At 40.0% G+C, this 23,197-nt stretch overlaps 1 protein-coding gene across 1 annotated transcript in view; it reads left to right on the top strand.

Moving 5' to 3' along the window:
- KANK4 (KN motif and ankyrin repeat domains 4) overlaps positions 1-23,197 on the top strand; it is a 55,515-nt gene that overhangs the window by 22,613 nt on the left and 9,705 nt on the right. The window contains exons 7-8 of the mRNA XM_006879849.1: positions 9,512-9,654; positions 16,233-16,433. Of these exons, the coding sequence (XP_006879911.1) occupies positions 9,512-9,654; positions 16,233-16,433 (344 nt within the window). The remainder of the gene's footprint in view (positions 1-9,511; positions 9,655-16,232; positions 16,434-23,197) is intronic.

Below are 23,197 nucleotides of genomic sequence, written 5' to 3'. Positions count from 1 at the left end.
ATGATACCTTTGACATCCTCCCACAACTCATCTGGTCTTCGGGCATTAGTGTTCAAGGCCTCAAACCTGTTCCTGAGATGATTCTGAAATTCAGGTGGTATGAAATCAAAGTCATTGCTGTCGATTTGTGCCTATAATCACCCAGTCTTTTCAAGTCCTCATTAGGTCTTTCCAGTTCCTTTGCCCTCCCCATCTGCCCACAAACCTCTGCTATACAGTAAATTTTTTTCCCTTCCCCTTCTCCTTTTGAAGTTGTATACACATCTTGCTTAATGATCCTTCTATTTTCACGGCAACAATCTTATGCAGTATTTGTCCTAAGGATACTGACTTAGTTCATTCAGTATAATGCTCTGTAGACTGTCACATGTTATATAGTATTTCACAGTATTTCTTCCTTAATGCTATGTTGCATTCTATTGTATGGATGTACTACAATTTCTCTACTCGTTTGTTGAACTGTTTCCATTTTCTTGTTACTATGAATAATGCTGCTATGAACATAAGTGTACATATCTCCATTTTTTTTATTTCCCTGGGGTATATTCCCAGCAGTGTAATTGTTGGATCATATGAAATTTCTGTGTTCAGCTTTTTGAAGAAATGCCAATCTGCCTTCCAGAGTGTTTATACCATTTTACAATCCCACCAGCAGTGCATGAGAGTTCCAATCTCTCCACATCCTCTCCAATATGTATTGCTTGCTGTCCTGCTAAACTTGGCTACTGCTGATGAGGTGAGATAGTATTTTACTGTTGGTTTTGATTCATATCTAATTGCCAGTGATTTTGAACATGTCTTCATGTGTCTGTTGGCCATTCAAATGCCTTCCTTTGTGATGAGTCTTTTCATGCCTTTTGCCCATTTTGTGAGGTTATTAGGCAATTATTGCTTGTGGAGGCCCTGTAATGTTCTATAAATGTTAGTTATGAGACCCTTATCTGAAATGTCATTGCCAAACATTTTTCCCCCAGTCTGTAGTCTTTCTTTTCACCCTATTGAAAAAAAGTTTCGATGCACGCAGGGACTTGATTTTTAGAAGGTCCTGTTTGTCAATTTATCCTCTTCTGGTTGTGTGTTTCTGGTTATCTTTACAAGTCTACTTATGCCATAGGCTATGGCTTCTAAGTTTGGTCCTGTTTTGTCTCTTAATTATCATTATGTTTTGGGGCATTACCCCTAGGTCTCTTATTCACCTTGAGTTGATTTTTATGTGTATGGCGTGAGATATGGGTCCTGTTTCAATTTTCTGCAGGTAGATGTCCAGCTGTTTCTTAGGAGTTTTCCCCCAGGAAATTACATGTCCAGTTTTGCCAGCTTCATTTGTTGAAGAAGTTATCATTTCCCCATTTGATAGCTTTTGTAACCTTGTTGAATACCAATTGACCAAAGGTGGATGGGTTGATTTCTTGGATCTTAATTCTGTTCCATTAGTCTCTGTGAATGTTGTTATACCAATTCCATGTTGTTTTAGTTACTCCGGCTGTGTAGTAGGTTTTGAGGAAAGGGAATACTTTACATCCCAGTTAATTTTCTCTTTCAGAAAATAAATTGCTTACTGGAGTCTCTTTCCTTTCCAAATAAATCTGCCATTTGCCTTTTCTATCTCTTTGAAGCATGAGTTTGATACCTGTATTGGGATAGCATTGAACATGAAGATTGCATTTGGAGGGACAGTCATTTTCAACATGTTAATTCTTCCTATTCATAAATAAGGATTTTTTTCCATTTAGTTAGATCTCTTCTTTTTTCTTGTAGTGTTCTGTGGTTTTCCTTATAAATGTCTTTTGTGTCTCTATTTTGGTTTATTCCCAAGTATTTTATCTTTTGGTTGTCTATTGTAAATGGTATTGCTTTTCTAGTTTCTTTTTTTGTGCTTTCTTTCTTATTATAGAAAAATCTCACTGATTTTTGTATATTGATCTTGTATCTTGCCACTTCACTAAATTGGTCTACTAGATCTAACAGGATTTTTGTTGAATCTTTGGCACTTTCTTTGTATACTACCATATGCTTTGCATAGAGCAATAGTTTTACCACCCCTTTGCCAATTTGGATGCCTCTTATTTCCTTCTGTTGTCTTATTGTCTCACATAGTCATGCTGAATTGTTTGCTTGTTTGTGTTTTTTAAATGTACTGTTGGATTCTATTGGCTAGGACTTTGCATCTATGTTAGGGTTTTTTTTTTTATGTCTTTGCTTGGTTTTGGTATTAGAGTAATGCTTGTTTCATATAATGACTGGAAGTGTTCCTTCTTTTTCTGTTTTTAAAAATAATTTATGTAGAATTGGAAATAGTTCATCTTTGAATATTTGTTAGAATTCACCCATAAAGCTTTCTGAGTCAGAATATTTTTTAAGAGATTCTTTTTCTGACCTGTTCAATTTCTTCTTTATTTATGGGTGTGTTCAAGTGTTCTACTTCTTTCTGTATTACTTTAGGGAGCATAAGTTTCTAGGAATTTATCTGTTTCCTCTAGGTTTTCAAATTTGTTGGAGTATGTTGTTGTTGTTGTTATGTGCTGTCAAGTCACGTACAATTCATAGTGACCCTAGGTACAACAGCTCTAAACTCTGCTCTGTCCTGTACCAATCTCATTGTCTCCAACACATTCATCCCAATTTCCCCAGTCACCGAATCAATCCACCTCCCAGAGGGCCTTCCCCTCCTGCACTGTCTCTCCACCCTCCCAAGCATGATGTCCTTCTCCAAGGACCGGTCTCTCCTTGCACCATGACCAAAGTATGTCAAACGAAGTCTCAGAATCCTTGCCTCCAGGGAGTCACCCAGTTTAACCCTCTCCAAGATGAATCTGTTTTCTTAGCAGTCCATGGTACCCTCAGCACTCTTCTCCAACACCAAAGCTCAAAAGCATCAATTCAAAAAAAAAAAAAAGCATCAATTCTCCTTCTATCCTCCCTGGTCATTGTCCAGCTCTCTGATGCATAACAAGTGATTGCAAAGACCATGGCCTGTACCAGATGCACCTTAGTCTCCAGAGACACACCGTTGCTCTTCAGTACTTTAGAGAGGTCCCTAACAACAGACTTTCCCATTGTAGTACGTCTTTTAATTTCCTGGCTACTAGTGCCAAGAGTGTTGATTGTGGAGCCAAGCAGACTAAAGCTGTGAACAATCTCAATCTCTTCACCATCCATCCTGATGCTTCCAATTGGTCCACTGGTGAGAATCTTTGTCTTCTTGACATTGAGCCTCAATCCACTGTTTTCATTTCAGCTGGTTGTATTGTAATGCACTACTTTAATTTCTTATTCAAATTATTTGTTCCTTCTCTTTCTTTGTTTTTGTTAAATTTGCCAATGGTTTGTTTACTTGTTGACCCTTTCAAAGAAGCAACTCCTGATCTTATTGATGGTTTCAATTGTTTTTTCTCTTTTCTATCCTGCTCATTTAAACCCTTCCTTTTAATTAACTTTCTTCTAGAGGCTGTGGGATTACCTTGTTTTTCTTTTTTTCTATTTGCAGAAGGTGTTAAGAAGTTTATATTGCACCTTTAAAAAAATGAGTAGTGCTATTAACTCCTTCCTGAGGATTGCATTTGCAGTATCTCATAGTTTAATATGTTGTATTTTCATTTGTTTCAAAGGACTTTTTATTTCACTTTTTGTTTCTTCTCTATTCTAGTAAAGCTCTAGCTTTAGGTTTCTCACAGATGGTATTTTTTTTTAATCCTTTATGCTCTTACTGTTAATTTCTGGTTTTATGGCATTGTGGTCTGAGAAGACACTTTGTATTATTTCAGTGTTTTTTAATTTGTGTCCTAATACATGATCAATTCTTAAGAATGTACCATATACACTTGAAAAGAAAGTAAATTGACTTTTAATTGGGTGTAGTACCTTGAATACATCTACAAGGTTGAGTTGGCTAATTGTATAGTTTAGTTCTTGTGCATCTTTGTTGAGTTTCTTTTGAGTTAACCTGTTCTTTGGTGAGAGTGATGTGTTAAAGACCATTATTACGATTGTAGTGCTGTTTCTTCAAATCTGTTAACTGTTATTTTATATATTTTGCAGGTCTGTCATTTGGTGTGTAGATTCTAAACAAAGTTATATCTTCTTGATCTATTGTGATCTTCTTTAATCATTATATAGTACCCTTTCTTATCTTTTACTGTGGCTTTCATCCTGAAGAGTATTTTTCCCTAACATGTATTTTATCAAAGATTAGTATTGCTATTCCTACTTTCTTATGTTAGGAGCTCTGGTGGCCTAGTGGCAAGAAACTGTGCTGCAATCCCAAAGGCTTGCAGTTTGAGAGCACTAGCTGCTTCATGGGAGAAGGATGGGCAATCTCTTTCCATGCAATTAATTGCCTCTGAAAACCCATTGGAAGGTCAGCTATGGGATGGTTCTGACTCTGTGGTACTCAAGGACAACAGCAACCTTATGGAAGCCATTTGTTTGGTATCTTTTTTCCACCCTTTGATTTATATTCTATCTTTTTCTTTGTTTCTTAGATGTCTCTTATAGGCAATGTATTGATGGCCTTTGTTTTTTGATCCATTCTGCTATTCTTAATTGATGTGTTTTCTCTTCATTTATGTGTTTAAGCCATTTATATTAAGTATGATTATTGACAGATCTGGTTATCTTGTTGCCTTTTTGGCATGTTCTTCTTTTTATTGTTACTGGTTATCTTGATCCATTCACTTTGTGCGAAGGACTTCTCTTAGTATTTATGGTAGAGTTGGTCTTATTTCACAAATTCCTGCTTTTCTACAAATTACCTAATTTTTCCTTCATATTTGATGGACAGCTTTGATGGGTACAGGATCTCAGGCTGACTATAGTTTCTCTTCAGCCTTCTGTCTATGCCATCATTGTCTTCTTGCTTGGATGGTTTCTGTTTAGAAATCAGAACTTAATCTAATTGGTTTTCCTTTGTAGAGGACTGTTTTTCTTGCTCTGCTTTTTCTCAATCTTTGTCTTTGAATTTGGAGACTTTGACTATGAGATGGTTTAATGTTTTCTTTTGGAGTCTAGTCCATTTGGAGTTTACTGAGCTTCTTGAGTGTGAATTTCCTTGTTTTTCGTGATAACTGGGAAGTTTTCTTCTAGTGCTTCCTCCAGAATTGTATCTGTGCTTTGCCCCACTCTCCTGTTCTGGAATTCTGATCACGTTTATGTTGTTTTGTTTGATGTTATCTTACATGATTCTATTATTTTGTTTATTTTCCTTCCATTTTCTATTTATTCTTCTAGCAAGTTCTCAGTGAGGTTTTTATTTACTAGCTTAACGATTCTTAGTTCCATCTCTTTATATTGCTTTTTTTATCCCTCCAGCATGTTAAAAATTTCAGCAATATCAGTCCTGATAATCTGTAGTACATTTTCATGCATTTCCCCTCCCCCACCTTGTATTGCATTGGTTTTGGAAGCAGGAATGGCACCCACTTCCTATGACTCTGGAAAGTCTATGAACTGGGAGAAATGATGTTGTTGTTGTTATGTGCCGTCGAGTCGCCTGTGACTCAGGCTTTAGGCCTTTTGTTCATCTTTTGTATATATGTATACACAGAGAGAGAGAGAGAGAGAGAGAGAGACCAACCAACTGACCTTGTATTTAAATTGTTATTATTTGGAGGAACGTCCTTCTAAGTTGTACAGCACTCTTCTGTCAGTTTGCTGTACTGAAGTAATCTGGGTTTGCTGTGAAGATGAACCTTGCGTCTTTGGGGGTCAAATGCTATAATGGCTGCCCATGGTGGACAGTGGTGGAGCTCCAATTAAGATTGGTTTGGAAGCTAGAGTGTCATCATCCATGATGATGGTTATAGAAAGGTTTCAGGCCTTTGGTTCATAGGGCCACTATGAGTCATGTTTAACTCGACAGCAATCAACAACAAACACAACAACAATTTTATTGGTTGTACCCTTTCTGTCTTATGATGATTTTTAATTCTTAACAACTTTGTTTATGATTTCAACTCTTGTTTCATCATTTGTAACTTCAGTACCAGTTTGCATAACTCCATGTTGATATATTTCTTCTATCTCCCTGTCTCTAGGGTATTCACTGGGTCTGTGATCTGGTCTGCTTCTTTAGTAGAAGACTTGTTTTGTTTTTTCATACTCTTTAATCCTGCCTGCTGCTATCTTGACATTATGTGAAATTCTTCCTGGTATATGTGATGCAATTTCTATTGTCTGTGTAGGTTGTGGTTTATCTTTATGATGCTACTGATAGAGTTGTAGATTTTAAATTTTGCCCCTGATTCAGTTTCCCAGGCAATATTCCCCACTGGTCATCTATGGGCAGCTCTGTTCCCTATTTCCTCTGGTAAGCTTCTCGTTTGGTTGTCCTTTGATAGGTTGGAAGCAGAACTCTCTCCCCCTGCTCAGCTGTGGTAGGCCTGCTTCTCTGTCTTGACCTGTAGTTTGATGGGAGGGAGTAGACAATATTCTAGGAGTAGGAAGTCCTAGGAGTAGGAAATGTCCCAAGAGTGCTGCCCAGGATATTTTGCTCCCCAAGTCTCAATAGGTGCTGGCAGCCAATCCACATACCTCTCTCCTCTCCAGCTGTTCCTGTCTGAACACACAAAGGCCCAGGGAAGTTCATGATCCCAGGAGTACAGCCCCTAAGTCTCAGTCATGGTTAGCAGCTGACCTATGTACCTGTCTCCTCTCCTGGGCTTCTGTTATGCCATTTCTTCTTCACAACACTCTGATCTGCAGTTGAGGGAAAGAGGCTTAGCAAGTTATGTCATTTGTTCAGGTCCCAGTGCTGGTAAGTGACAGTGAAGTCTTTTACTCCAGTCTGTCTGATTTCAGACTTATATGCCATGTTTCCTGTAAGAATAGCCATGTTTTAGCCATCATCAAAAGATACTTTTTAACAAAGACCATGTCCCCATTTGACCAGTTGAATTAATTCTTTGTCCATCAGGTATTTACTGACTATACACAAGATCCATACTGGTTACTACCAAGGGTGCAAAGGGAAGCCATGAATGAGCTTCCAGGAACTTGTAGCCTTATCTGATAAGAGTGGGGTCATAAGAGAGAGATACAGAATGTGAGTTAGACTCAAAAGAAGTGACACAGTCCAGTTTGAGAAATAGGAAAGGTTCAGCAGAGGAGGTAAGATTCCAGCAGGCAGTGCAATTATCCCAGGTAAAGGGAGCGCCTTGTTGTGGTTGCCATCAAGTTAACTCCAACTCATGGCAACCCCATATACAACAAAAAGAAATGCTACTAGATATTGCATTTTCACTGTCTTTTTTTTGCTAGGATGCCATTGAAAAGTGAGGAAAGCACAGTGGGTGACCAACTCACACTCAGTCAAGAACCTTTCTCCTCTCACCTCCTGGTGAGAATGGTTTTGCTCCTTTTCGGCTGCTCTACAGCATCTGCTGCAAAAGTCATGAGTCTTCTGCTCCTTCCCTGAGCCCCTAGTGGGAAGTTGAACCTCTTGTTTCTGAAGGGATGAAAGAGAACTAGCAAGCCGAGACTTATTCACACATCAAGTACAAAATAAGTATTTTTTTAAGTTATTAATACATTTATACCCCTTGCTGTCTCACAGAAATTCTGCAGGTATCTGTAAAAGAAGCAAAGGTCACATGGGGATGGGCATATCTGACTTCTACCAACCTCACAAAGAGAAAACTGTCTATGTCCATAGCATCAATAACACAAACCCAACTCCCATAAGGTCAGACATGTCCCCCATTCTCCCATACCTCTTATAACTCATCTCAACACCAACCTTACAGCTTTGCAGGGTCCAAAATCCAATGTAATAGCTCACAAACCACTCAGAACCGTATTGGGGAAGTAAAAATATTATAATCTGGACTAATAACAGAATACAGACAAGACAGCTCCTGAGATGTCCATGCAAACATCTCAGCCTCAAGCTGTGTGTCTTCAGGCCAGTGTTCCCAAGTTCTCAGTCTTGCTCATATTGGCCTCTTACTCCTAGTTGTCCAACAACGTTCTCAGTCCTGCAAATATTGGCTCTCTCTTTTCATGATCCCATCTCACGTCAGGTCTCCAGTTTGGCTACAGGTATTGATGCTGTAGGTATAGCTGGAGCAGGAAGGAAATCCTACATTGTCCTGCTTTCTCCTCAGTGGGACCAGAAGATATGTCTGCCTCTCACTGTTGTCATGCTCAATTCAATAGCAAAACTAGCCATCCCCCTTATAGGTTGTTGAGACTGGCCTGTCCCCTTGTAGAATGGTAAATAAATCTTCTTGTGAATAGGTGATAACATGCCTCATTCACATATTTCCACCCATCTACATAGCAAAATCAAATAATAGCCAGGAAAAGTCATGTTGAAATATAAACTTCACAATCTCATAGAGACCCATAGGGTTTCTAAGGCTATACTCTTTATGGAAGCAGACTGCCACACCTTTCTCCCATGGAGCCACTGGTGGATTCTAACTATGGACCTTTTGGTTAATGACTAAGCTCTTTACCACTGCACCTCCAGTGTTAATACAAATCCCTCCTTCTTTTCACAAGACAGATTTATAATGCTATGCTTAGGACTAGCTGTTATCTTCCTAGCAAAGCAGCAAAGAGGCTATGGGGAAGATAGTGATACTGAAGGAGCCAGACTGAGTGTTCTGTATCCACTGGCATCCTGATATCCAGTCAACCCAGACTCATGGTGACTTTAAGTGTGTGTTAGAGTAGAATTGTGCTCCACAGGATTTTCAGTGGCTGAGTTTTTTGGAAGTAGATTGCTAGATCCTTCTTCCAACGTGTCACTAGATGACTATAACTGCCAATCTTTAGCAGTTTGGTAGATAAACTATTTGTACCACTTAAAAAAAAAAGCTCATTGTTGTCAAGTTGGGACTGACTCATAGCTGACCTTTTAGCAAATTTTCAGATGCTGTAAGTAAACATGGACAGAGATTGCCCATCTTTCTCCTGTGACTCTGTTGGTGGAATCAGACAGGTAGAGAGGTGCTGCTTTTGGGTTAGCAACACAGCTCCCTATGGGATGCACCACCAGAACTCTCTTTGCCTGTTCTAGTTATTTCATGTATGTGGGATCACTCAGTATGTGCCTTTTTTGCCTGTCTTATTTAATTCAGCATAATGTTTTTGAGGTTGATTCAGATTGTGACACATATCAGCACTTCTTTCTCTTTGTGGCTGAATAAGAATAATTCCTTATTGGATGTGCTACATTTTATCATTCATCTATTGAGGGACACTTGAGGTGTTTTCACCCATTGTCTATTTTGAATCATGTTACAATGAACATTGATTGGTATGCTAAAGTCAATTTTAAGGGCTGCTGAATTGTGAAACAATGATTCTACCACTGTGCAAAGGATTCATCTCTTCTGTGTGTGACATTTTAACACAGCAGGCAGTGCCCTGTCAAATTGGCCAAAATAGAGTCTGGCTTCTGGTATCTTGGACATTATTTCTGTGTCCTGTCAAATTGGCCGAAATAGAGTCTGGCTTCTGGTATCTTGGACATTATTCCTGTTTCCTGTGCTCATTGCTCCTCTAACAGGTATCTGCAGTGTGGATCTTCAGAACAAGGCTGGCTATACTGCTGTCATGATCACCCCCTTGGCTTCTGCGGAGACCAGTGAAGACATGGCTGTTGTCTGGAAGCTCCTAAGAGAAGGAAATGTGAACATTCAAGCTTCTCAGGTAGGAGGTGTGAGCACAATATTTGTAATAAACACAGAGACAATTCCCTGCATATTCTGCCATTGGAATGAGAAATTCTGTGTAGATTTTATGTAGATGTTTTTAGCCCAAGAAGCCTGGGGCCTCCAGATGACATCTTTCTAAAGTTGAACATATGGTCTTCCTCAAAAGTCCCTGAGACCCAGACAAAATGGAGCAGAGGTCAGTGCACATCTACTCTATGTCCAAGTCTAAATGGCACATTCCATCTGGACTCTCAGCCAGACATTCCCACAGTCAGCTTCTTGAGAAGGCATTTGATATTTGGGTGTTCTGTGAAGGTCCCTAAAGGTCACCCAACTTGGTCTATGGCCCGTGGGCATTTAACCAGGCAGGATGTTCTCTGGAGGTCTGATTTTTTAAACAAAGTCTCCCTTCTGTTGTTCTTTCTCTATCAAATCCTTCTATCCCCAAAGCCCTTTGACAAAGCCACGAGTTCTCAACATAATGGAGAAGAGTGGACAGGGCAGACATGAGCTTCTGCTGAGCAGTGCCAGGAATATCCATTTCTCAGACCTCAGCTTCCACTTAGAATTATATGTGGGGTCTGCTGGGGTCTGAGTAGTCACCAGAATCCTCAGTGATGGGCTTCCATCACTTGATGATGATGATGATGATGGTTTCTTTAGCTAGCCAGAGCTCTAGGCACTTGTGCATTTTACCTCTCGACCAGCCAGTGCAAAACTATTCCAGCCACACAATACCTCAGTTACCAGGAGTAGTTGTGGGCCAGGCTACAAAAAGCTATTCTCATGAACCAGTAGAGCCCTAAGGTGATACAAAAGTAATAGCTGAGGAAAAATGACATGTGGGTTCTACCAGTTGACTTGGCCAAGGATCCCTTATAGGGAACCTATGTCTATCTCCAAAAGATACAGGGAAAAATACAGAATGTTAGGATGTCTTGTACAACCTCTGGACCCGTGTACTTGCAAACAGACTAAGGGCCTAGTCCTTATCCAGTAGAGCTTTGAGTTAGACAAGGCTCCATATGGAACAAGAGAAACTCTTTAAGAAGGCACTTATATATCTCTATGTAGGAAGTGATGGAATGCATTTAGCCTTCTTTCTCCCCATAATGGGAACCCTGGTGATGCCTGTGGGGAGTTGTGCTATCAACCTAAATGTCAATGTAAAGCCTCAAAAACCACTGTAGAGTAAGCTATAAGTTGGTTCTAACTGGACAGCAATGAATGAGTGAGCATCACCATACATATGATCTCTACTGTCAGGCAGACTGTCAACATCTGTGGAGGGTCTGAGATTGGACTTTACCTTCATGCACGTAAATTAGCCTGGCTGTAGGGAGAAGATACAAAGATCCTATGTCAGAAACAAAGGCACCACAACAAGATAAATGTAAATAATCCAATTGAAAAATGGGCACAGGATATGAACAGACCCTTCACCAAAGAATACATTCAGATGGCTAACAAACACATGAAGAAATCTTCAAAATCCCTAGCTCTAAGAGAAATGCAAATCAAAACAACTGAGATATCATCTCACCCTAGTCAGAACAGAAAAATTTAACAGAACAGCAAGCAACAAATGCTGGCGAGGTTATGGAGAAACTGGAATCCTTATTCACTGTTGGTGGAAATGTTAAATGGTGCATCTACTCTGGAAGGCAGTATGGCACTTTCTCAAAAAGTTGCAAATAGAAATACCATTTGACCCAGCAGTTCCACTACTGGGAATATACCCCAAAGAGACCATAACTGACATCCAAGCAGATATATGCACACCCATGTTTATTGTGGCTTTGTTCACAATAACAAGGAGTTGGAAACAACCTAAGTGCCCATCAACAAACAAATGGATAAAGAAATTGTGGTATATTCACACAATGGAATACTACACTGCATTGAAACACAAGGAACTCATGCAATATTATTCAAAATGGGTGACCTTGGAGGAAATTATTCTGAGTGAAATATCTCAGTCACAAAAAGACAAATACTGCATGCTGCCTCTGTTATACAACAAGACTGACATTGGGGTTGGGGGGAGATTGAGAAAGTGGGGTTAAATAATGTATACCGCATTGAATCAGATGAGGGAGAAAACTGTTTAAAAGGGATATGTGACTAGGTATTTTTATCATAACGAGTGTCCGGAGTCAATGTTGCATGGTGGAGTGGACCTGGGGGAGGGATTGTAAAACAATGAAAGAATTTTTTCTTTTACTTTTCCAAGAGGGTAGTGTACTAGGCGGGAGGGTTAGGAGGGGTGAAAAATGCAACAATGAATGAATGGAGGGGGGGAACAATCATTCATATACATTGTGAAAAAAATAAATACAAATTCAACAAGTCAGCTTTCAATAGGAAAGAACAGATCTGCAATCCTGGGCAAAATAAACCTGCTGGCAGCTCATCTTAAAAAAAAAAAGTTTACTACCATTGGACTATTTGTACTATTACCCTATTTCTTCATGGCCTTGTCAGTTCTTTCCCATTTCCTCTACCTCCTCCCTCCACCCTCCAAAATTGTGCAACTCCATGATTTCCACCCTACCAAGGGGGCAAAGGGTGGAAGTAGAAGGGTGAGTATGGGTAGGAGGATATCACACTCATTTTTAAAGAATATATTGAATATCATGGGGAAGAAGGAACCAAGAATTAAAAATGAAAATGTGAGCCTAATTAAGTTGAATGTAGGCTTTAATAAAAGGTCATTTTTCTTATCATTATAAAAAAGAAACAAAAGACAGTTTATTACTTATAGTAGTAGCCACAGTAATAGCATTTGTACCAAATACCAGTGCTCACATAATGCTGTGGGGTGGACCAGATAATAACTGCACTGAAAGTAGATTGTACCAAGGAGAGGAACAGTGAATTTAAGGATCCTGAATTCCTTATAATGGACAAAAAGTATGTCTGCCCTTATCTGGAGAGAGACGCCATCTTTGTTTTTTAAGGCTGTTCTCTGTAGAAGTATTATAAAAAGACAGACAAGAACTAAACAACAGTTAATACATGTAGAATGGCAAGCTACTTATGGAACATTGTCTCTAATAATATAAGTAACTCCCTTGTTCCTCAATAATACCAATCTCCCAACCCCCAGTGTGACAGGAGATGGTAGCCTAACTTGATGGCAAAGTCACATTGCACACTTCTCCTAACCAAAAGCTGCTACTGCTGCGAATCTGGTATTTGTAGCATCTTTTCACCCATTGCAACTCCTACCCTAATGGTCTCAATAAAGCTGTTTTAATTTTCATAATTATGTTTTCTATAAATATGCTAATTTTCCCTTAGCTAGCCCTCTTACAAGCAAGGATGTTTGTCAGTGATGAAAACCAAGCCCCTCTTTTTACAGAGGAGGAAAGCGATGCTCTAGGAGGGTAAGGGACTCGTCTCAGGTCACCAGACGCGTGGCAGATGTGTGTAGGTACCATTGCTCCCTCCAACTACCACAAAGGCCTTGTACCCAAGAGGAGAAGTGAATGTACCAAGTTCTAGGAAAGTGAACAGAAGTCTAGCAGTTTTCTGGGGATAAACTACTTATTTCTCTGTGTGTCTCCAAGACCAGTGAAATGCCTGGTATGAAGTAGCACTCTGTAAATGAAGATTGAATTAAATTGTATTGAACTGGACCAGAAGAGAGGCCAGGAAGGAAGAGGCCTGGAGTTAGGCAGGAGGACAGATACCACAATCTGGATTTATCATCTGGCCTTAATAACACATGGAAAGAGGGTCTGGATGAAAAGCTAGTGGTCTGGTTAGTCTAGTAAATAGCTATTACTTCTGAACTGAGTAAAAACAGGCCAAAAAGTAAGCAGGCATACTGGAAAGATCTGGTTGGGCCCCAAAGAAATGGAGAGTCAAGGACACTTAGTTATACAGCCCCATATATTGAGCACCCATGGTAGGTCAAGTGTTTATCATATATCTCTAATCCTCAGACTGATCCTTATATCTAACTTATTTAGCACTGGTAAAAACACTTAGTTCTGTCCTCCACAGTTCCTATTTGTATGAACTCATTCCGTTCTCTCAACCACCCAGAAATCTCATTGTTACTGAATTGGAACAAATTCATAACTGACCCTGCATTGGGTTTCCAAAGCAGTAAATTGTGTGGGAGGATATTGCCCATCATTGTCCCAAAGAGCTGCTGGTGGATTTGAACCCCTAGAATAGTATCTTCTTTGAGTTAGCTGCACAACCCTACAGAGAATGTCACCAGAGCTAACCCTAACATCCTGTTGAATTGCTGTGTACCATCAAGTCAGAACCAACCCATAGCTGACTCTCCACCAAGTTTTCAGAGGCAGTGAATCTCACAGGAGGAGATTGCCCATCCTTCTCGTGTAACCCTAGCATAGCTATTATTATTATTAATCATTTATTAAAACAGAAAAAGTCACAGAGGTTCATTTGCCCACATTTGCAAAGCTAATGAGTGGTAGAGTTAGGATTTGTCTGATTCCAATTCCCTTTCTTTTCTCTACTCCAGCATTCTAGGCAGGAAGCTTAATCCATAAGAGACTGCAGATTGGAGCTGTAATCAGTTAACACATCAGCAAACATGTCTTCTTCAGCCCTTTAAATGTATCAGACATAGTGCTCAGAACTACAAAAGATCGGAAAGATCTTGTACACCTCTTTTACAATTTTACAGAGCTGATGTCCAGTCATTGAGACAAAATTCACTAGCCTAGATTCCAAGAGAACTGAGAGCGAAATGTAACAAGACTGAGTGAGAAGGCTGTGTCAATACAGGAAAGTCTGAGAAGAATGAGGGTCAGTTTGTAATCAGGAAAACTCCTACTGTATAAGGACTTGCTGTTGTTATGTGCCATCAAGTCACCTGTGACCCGTAGAGACCCTATGTATGGCAGCTCTGAACCCTCCCCTGTCCTGAGCCAGTCTCATTAATTCTGACACACCAACCCCCCATTGCTTCAGTTACTGTCTCAATCCATCTCATCTGGGGTCTTCCTCTCCTGCACTGTCCCTCCACCCTTCTGAGCATGATGTCCTTCTCCAAGGACTGGTCTCTCCTGGCCACATGCCCAAAATATGTGAGATGGAGCTTCAAAATCATAGCCTCCAAGGGGAAACTTGGTTTCACCCTCTCAAAGACAGACCTATTTGTTTACTTGGCAGTCCATTGTATGTTTAAGACTCTTCTCCAGCACCGCAACTCAGAGACATTGATTCTTTTTTTGTCATCCCTAGTCATTCTGTAGTACTACATATACGTATTTCATTTTTTTCCACAAAAGCCCTGTAAAATCATTATTGTATTTGTAAACAAAGAATAGACAACATTCAAGAAGGCTACTCTTGTGCACGAGCCAGGGTTCACTCACTAGCAAACAGCAGAAATAGAACTCTGATTCAACTTTCAGATGTTGAATTCATTGCTATGCCAATGGCTACAGATTAGAAATGATCACAAAGAAAGGCAAACAGATAGGTTGTTGAGGCAGGATGGCTCTCGGTATCACTAACTAGTCGACATAATTTTGAAAATATTTATTATTACTATTATTATTATTAGATGCCATTGAATCACATACAACTCAAAGCAACCTATGGACAATAGATCTAACCCTGTCCTTTCCTGTCAACCTCACAATGTCTGACACACTCGAACCCATTGCTGTAATCACTGTGTCAATCCACCTGGTTGAGAGTCTTCCTCTCCCTAGTAGTCCCTCCACATTTCCCACCATGATGTCCTTCTCCAAGGAATAGCCTCTCCTAGCAACATGCCCGAAGTGTGTGAGATGAAGCTTCCCCACCCTTGCTTCTGAGGAGCAATCTGGCTGCACCTTAAAACATATCTGCTTGGGGGTTTTTTAGTGGTCCATGGGTTATTCAGTACTCTCACTCAACACCACAACTCAAAAGCATCAGTTTTCCTTCTGTCATGTGAAAATACAAGAAACATTCAGAACAGACTCCATAAGGAGCAAGTCAGAAATGCGCATACAGTAAAAAGCTACGTGGTGGAGCATCCAGTCTTTCATTTAACACTTACTAGCGTGTCCACAGGGAGCTCTGCTGGTCTAGCAGTAAGGAGTTGCCCTGCCAACTCAGAAGCATACAGTTAGAATCCACCAGCTTCTCTGCAGGAGAGAGATGGGCAATCTCCTCTCATGCAATTTACGGCCTCTAACAACCCACTGGAGGGTCAGCTGAGTCAGTTCTGACTAGACGGTACCTAACAACTACTAGATGCACTCCATCCTAGACCTTGGAAAAGAGAGGAAAAAAGACTTCTGGTCCCTGCTGTCAAAAATTTTACTGTTTATGAGAAAGATAGGGGTTTGCAAGTTGCAATAACAAGTGGTTAAGTGCTGGGCTGAGTTGAAAATTGTGTCTGGGAAGAGAGGGAAGGCTTTGGAGGAACTTGCGCTTTACTGGTGTCTTAGAAGAAGACTGGAACTTTGCAGGCAGAGAAGGATGCCTCATACCAAGGTCATGGGAAATTCAGATTAATAGCCATTTCCTTGAGCATCTTCACCAGGAACATCCAGGTCAGAGAGGGATCCAACTCTGTGACTCTGTGTGCAGGGAGGCCAGACTGCACTGATGCTGGGAGTGAGCCACGACAGGGAGGACATGGTCCAGGCGCTGCTCAGCTGCCAGGCGGACATCAACCTGCAGGACCATGAAGGATCATCAGCCCTCATGCTAGCCTGTCACCATGGCAACACAGACATGGTACGGCTGCTTCTGGCACAGCCGGCCTGCGACAGCAGCCTGACTGACAAGGTAAGACTTAAGAGACAATAAGCTGGTGAGTGTTTAACTTTCAGTGAGACTACAAAGTTTGTTATGGGATTTAATGTTATGATACATGACACATGCTTGGAGCTGTAAATCCTAGTCTTTCACACTACCATCTTGACCCTGGTCCCTCACCCTCATATGGTTGTGGCAGTAACACCTTGTATTTTTGAGGCTGCATCTTGGGCATGGAATCCTGGAAAGCCAAATAAAGGAAACTTTCTGATGATGACTCACTTTACAGAGTGGCCATTTCATCAAGCTCACCTTGAAGTGCCATTACCAGACATAGGCCTCTTTAGCACATTTCTTGTTAGGTGATAAAGTTGATGATAGCTAGTGTGTACTAAGCCTTCATGATGAGTCATGCATTGTGCATTGCCTACAGAGTGTCTGTCACATGCATATGAAGGAATCAACAATTGAATGAAGGAATGCTTAACATTCTCAGATAAATCATCAGTATGTAATTCAGTTACTGGTAATTGTTATTAGCTGTCTACGATTCTGCACCCTTCCCAGAGGGACTTGATTCACAGCAGAACAAAAGGCTGCTTGGTTTTGCATCATTTCTATGATCAGTCCTAGCTCATTCACGTTTGTCTAGAAAGTTTCATTGAATGATTTTTGGCGGTAAGAGGCTCAGCGTTTCATCTTAGTCCATTCTAGTCGGGAAACTGCATTGAAACCTGTTAAGCATCAGAGCAAAATACAAGCTTCTATTAACAGATTGTGATGACTGCCATTGAGAAGCATTGGTCAGGAGTCAAAGATGAGTTTCCTACAAAGAAGGTGAGAATTCTAATGCTGAGCACCAATGCCTCCTTCTGAGAATGACTCAAAACCCAACTCACTGCAGTTGAGTCACTTCTGACTCAGAGCGACGCTCTGCTGGTTTCTGAGTCTGGAGATTGCAATGAGAGGAGATGAAGCTTGCCCATCTTTCCTTCTAGGAACAGCTGGTGGATTAAGACTGGTATTTCTAGAGAGCTCAGGGGAATCAAACCCTTTCCAAGCATTACTTCCCTTAACCTTTCCAATAATCAGTGAGTTGTTAGCTGTCATTGAGTCAAGTATGACTCATAGTGACTCTGTGAACAACAGACCTGAAACCTGTCCTATTCTGTGCCATCCTCATAAACTCTGAAATTGAGCACATTGCTATAGTAACTGTGTAAATCCACCTCATTGGGGATCTTTCTTTCTTTCACTGAGCCTCCACCTTACCAGGTACAATGTTCCTCTCCAGTGAATTTGCCATCTTTGCCTCCAAGGAGCCCTCTGACTGCAGTTTCCCAAAAATATATATGCTTGTTCTTTTGGCAGCCCGTGGGATATTCAGTACTCTTTTCCAACACCACAACTCAAAGGCATCAATTCTTCAGTCATCCTTATTCATTGCACAGTTATCAGATGCATAGTAAGTGATTGAAAAGACCATGGCCTGAATCAGGTTCACCTTAGTCTTCAAACTGGCATCAATGGTTTGTCAGTATTTTGGAGATGTCTCTGACAGCAGACTACTGGTACCAAGGGTGTTGATTATTGATCCAAGCAAGATGAAATCATTGACAACTTCAATCCCTACTCCATTTATCATGATGTTGCCCATTGGCCCAGTGATGAGGACCTTTGTTTTGGTTTTTTGCATTTTTCAATCATTCATATATATTTTATTCCATAACATGCTTACAGTACATACAATGTCTGATTGTCCATTCATTCCACATTGACCTTTCCTTCATCTATCCTAATAAATATCCATGTCTGTCAATCAGTTTTTCACTTCTCCTTTCTTCCCCTTTCTGATAAACATATTCTATTATTTCTCTCTATATATATACCTTTGTCAAGTTTTTAAAAACATTGGTCTTAAACAATATTGTTCTCTTTGTGACTGACTTGTTTTACTTAGGATAATGTCCTCTAGACTCATTGATGTTGTGTAGTATTTCACAAATTCATCTTTCCAGTGTTGCATCATACTCCATTGTGGGCATGTACCATTGTTTCTCTACCTCTTTGTTTATTGGTAAGCACTTGTGTTGTTTCCATATCTTTGCTGTTGTAATCCTGCTACCAGCATGAGTGTGCATATATCTGTTCTTGCTGCTGCTTTTATTTTTTTTAAGTGCATGCCTAGTTTGTTTTCTTGATGTTGAGATGTAATCCATATTGAAGGCTGTAGCAAGAGTTGATTTTCTGCAGCAAATGTGACAAGTCTTCATTTTCAGCAAGCAAGGTCATGTCTTCTGCATAATACAGGTTGTTGATGATTCTTTCTTCCATCCTGATGCCACAGTCCTCTTCATAGAATCTACCTTCATGAATAATTTGCTCAGCACCCAGGTGGAATAGGTATGGAGAAAGGATGTATCCCTAATCCCTTCCTTGATTTTAAATCGAGCAGTGTTCCTTTGCTTTTTAAGAAAACAGCTTCTTGGGCTAGGTATAGATTTCATATAAGTACATTTGAGTGTTCTGGGTTTCCCTTTCTTCTCACTATTATTTAGCCATAATTTGTTATAAGTAGTGATCACTGAGTAGATACTGTCATTCTCATTTTTACTGATAAAGAAACTCACTCACTCTTTGCTGGTGAGTGGGATCAATTCAGTAGATTTCTGAGACTATAAGTCACATGGGAAGAGATTACTTATCTCTTGGACCTTCTGATGAATTGGAACCACTGGAGAGGTGGAGTGACCTTTGGGTTAGCAGTGCAGCTCCCTACAGATTCTACCACTAGGGTTCCCTTAGAGCTCTAGCCATTAGAGAGGTTGTCTAACCATCCTAGCAGAAGCTGCTAGTTAGCAGAGCAGAACTTTAGATCAGGTCTGACTTCAGTATAGTCCAGCACTGTAATTTGGTGTTTTCTTAAAAAAATTATACTAATTTATTTACAAAATTCAAATACCTTGTTTTCCAGAACAGATTCTTTCCATTTCCCTCACCCCCCCCCATCAAATGTACAACCCCCTGATTAATCTCCCCTCACCCTGCACATCCTCATCCCTCTGCTTTTTTACAAATTTGTTTATTCTTTAACATCTTCAGTTCAAAGGGGGTGAAAGTGTAGGATGGAGAAGAGTGCCTCCCCATGCCCCTGCCCAAGGACAGCCCTTCTTGAGAAACCACATAGGAACCATCGGGATCATACATCAAGCATCTGGGTCCTTCACAGCCATATTTGGGGCAGCTGTTAGTGCCCTTCAATGTGTCCAGGTCCCATATAACCAGTGCTACCCTAGAGCTATTTCTGAGATGATGAGAGCATTCAGGCCTCCTTTTGAAATTCATATGGGAACAGGGTGGGCTGTAGGAAATCAGAGCCTTCTTTTCCAAACATTAAAGCAGAAGAAGGATCTGTTAATGAGCTCCCTGCCATGGTGGCCCTAGGGGGGCTGGAGGTAGCCTGTAATCTGGAACAGGCCTGGACATCAAAGGCCCAGGACCCTTTTAGGAGGGACCACTGGTCTGCCATGGGAGAGTTAGAGCAGGCCTGGGAAAGTCCCTGGTTTGCTGGAATAGTCAAACATTGACTGAGAGCATCTCCTGGGATGCTTTGGAGGCCTCACGTTTGGAGCTGGTGAGAGAGAACAAAGGAGGTTAAGGTGGAATCATGTGGAGAGGTCTGTGTTACACTTCAGACAACTCTGGAGTGATTGTTAGAAACAGATTTTAAAATTAAACCCTCTTGTTTTGAATCTAGATTCAGTCACTGTGTGACTTCTACTCACTCTGAATTTCTATATGCCCATCTTTTAATCACTTTGAGCCTCTCTAAGCCCATCTGTATTGTTGTGTACGGATCTGACTGGCACAAGAGGAGATCGCCCCTCCTTCTCCAGCAGAGCATCTGGTGGATTCGAACTGTGAGCCTTTGGGATTACAGTGCTGCTTCTTGCCACTAGGCCACCAGAGCTCCCTTGCATGTAATATATTATTATTTTTTTAATTTTACACTTTTGTTCTTTTACTAGGATTGATTTCTCTTGACTTTATACATCACCCACTCTCTTTTTTTTTAAATTTTCTACTACTTTATTTACAAATTTTGAATACATTGTTTTCAAGAACAAATTCTTTCAATTTTCCTCATCCCCCCACTCAACAATTTGTACAACCCCATGGTTAATCCTCCCTTCCCCTGTACATCCTCATCTCTCTGCTTCCAACTTCTCCCACCCTTCTTGGATCCTTATACTCACTCTACAATAATGGTTTTATACAATATTTATCCTTGTGTGACTAAGTTCACTCAGCATAATACTCTCCAGGCCTTCTCAAGTTAGGTAATAATTTACAAAATCATTGCTCCTGTGTGCTGCATAGTATTCTATTGTGTGAATGTACCATAATTTCTCAATCCATTCATTTGCAGTTGGACATTTGGGTTGTTTCCATGTTCTTGTAATGGTGAATGATGCTGCTGTGAACATTGCTTTACAAAGCTCAGTTCTCATTTTCTCAGGGTATATTCCAAGTAGTGGAATACCTAAGTCATATGGAATTTGTATGTTCAACTTTTTTGAGGAAGTGCCAAACTGCCTTCCAGAATGGTTGCACCATTTTACAGTCTTACCAATAATGTATAAGAGTTCTTTTCTTGCCACATCCTCTCCAACATTTATTACTTTCTGCCCTGTAAAATGTTGCCACTGTTGCTGGAGTGAGATGTTATCTTATTGTGGTTTTTGAGTCTCATCTCTCTTATTGTTAGTTATTGGAGCATTTCTTCATGTGTCTGTTTGCCATTCTAATCTCTTCCTCTGAGAAATTTCTTTCCATGTCTTTTGGCCATTTTGCAATTGGGTTATCAGTCTATTTCTTGTGGAGGCCCAGGGGTATTTCTGTAAACTTTTGTTATAAGATTTTTGTCTGAGATGGTATTGCCAAATGTTTGTTCCCAGTCTGTAGGTTTTCTTTTTACCCTGTTGGAAAAAGTTTTTGATACACACATGAATTTAATCTTTAGAAAGTCCCATGCATCAATTTTATCCTCTTCAGATTATGCATTTCTGGTTGTATCTGGCAGTCTCTTTATACCTCGGACTAGTGCTTCTAAGCTTAATACCAGTTTGTCTCTTATGAACATTATGATTTTGGGCTTTGCTCCCAGGTCTCTGATCCACTGTAAGTTGATTTTTGTGTATGGTATGAGATGTGGATCCTGTTTCAGCTTTCTGCATGTAGAAGTCCACTTTTTCCAGCACCATTTGTTGAAGAGGTTATCATTTCCCCATTTGATAGCTTTGATTTCTTTATCAAATATCAGTTGGCCACAGATAGCTGGGTCTATTCCTGGGTTCTCAGTTCTGTTCCTTTGGTCTATGTGCCTGTCATTGTACCAGTATCATGCTGTTTTGGTTACTGCTGCTGTATAGTAGGTTTTGAGGCTAGGGAGTGCTATGCCTCCAACCTCATTTTTGTTTCTCAGAAGTGTTTTGCTTATTTGGGGTCTCTTGCCTCTCCAAATAAATTTGATAATTTTCCCTTCAATCTCCTTGAAAAAGGAATTTGGTATCTGGATTGGGATTGCATTGAACATGTAGATTGCTTTTGGTAAGATTGTCATTTTCACAATATTGAGTCTTCCTATCCATGAACAGGACACATTTTTCCATTTCTTTATTTTATTGTGTCTTGCAGAAATGCTCTGTAGTTTTCTATGTATAGGTCTTTTGTATCTCTAGTTAGGTTCACTCTCAAATATCTCAATTCGTGATTGGCTATTGTAAATGGTTTTACTTTCTTGATTTCCTTCTCTGAATTCTCTTTGTTACTGTAGAGGAATCCTATTGAATTTTGGATATTGATCTTATATCCTGCCACTCTACTAAACTGCCCTATTAACTCTTTACAGTTGTTTTGTTGAGTCTTTGTGGTTTTCTGCATATAGTGACAGTTTAACCATCTCTTTGCTGATCTGGATGCCTTTTATTTCCTTCTCTTGTCATATATCCCTAGGAGGCACTTCCAATACAACACCGAAAAGAAATGGTGACAGTGGGCATCCTTGTCTGCTCCTTGTTTTCAAGGAAAATGTTTTTAGTCTTTCTCCATTGAGAATGATGTTGGCTCTTGGTTTTGCATATATACTTTTCACTATGTTGATGAAATTTTCTTCTATTCCCATTTTTCTGAGTGTCTTTATCAGGAAAGGGTATTGGATTTTTTTCAGATGCTTTTTCTGTGTCAATTGCTAAGATCATATGGTTCTTGTTATTTACTTTGTTAATATAGTAAATTACATGGATTGCTTTTCTTATGTTGAACCATCCTTGCCTATCTGTTATGAAAACCATTTGGTCATGGTGAATTTTTTTTTATGTGCTTTTGGATTCTGTTGGCTAGGATTTTGTTAAGGATTTTTGCATCTGTATTCGTCAGATATATTGGTCTGTAGTTTTCTTTCTTGGTAATATGTTTGCCGGGTTTTGGTATTAGGGTTATGCTTGCTTCATAGAATGACTTTGGAAGTTTTCCTTCTTTTTCAGTTTTTTTAAGTAATTTAAGTAGAGTGGGTGCTAAATATATTCTGAATGTTTGGTAGACTTCAGCTGTGAAGCCATCTGGTCCAGGACTTTTCTTATGGGAACGCCTTTTTTTTTTTTTTTAAATTTAATTTAGTTTGCTTATTTTTCATTTCAATGAACATCTACAGAGATTTTGGAATTCCATTCATTCATTGGTGCACCCTTCTCCCCGCACACCCCCCTCGCTCTGCCTCCCCCCCGTTTGCTCCT

This window comes from Elephantulus edwardii, unplaced genomic scaffold (assembly GCF_000299155.1).
Source record: "Elephantulus edwardii isolate Elephantulus edwardi_28Jun2011 unplaced genomic scaffold, EleEdw1.0 scaffold00005, whole genome shotgun sequence".
In the NCBI taxonomy this organism is placed as follows: Eukaryota; Metazoa; Chordata; class Mammalia; order Macroscelidea; family Macroscelididae; genus Elephantulus; species Elephantulus edwardii.
Note: the sequence above shows the minus strand (reverse complement) of the source record. Positions and strands in the feature narration are given on the sequence as shown.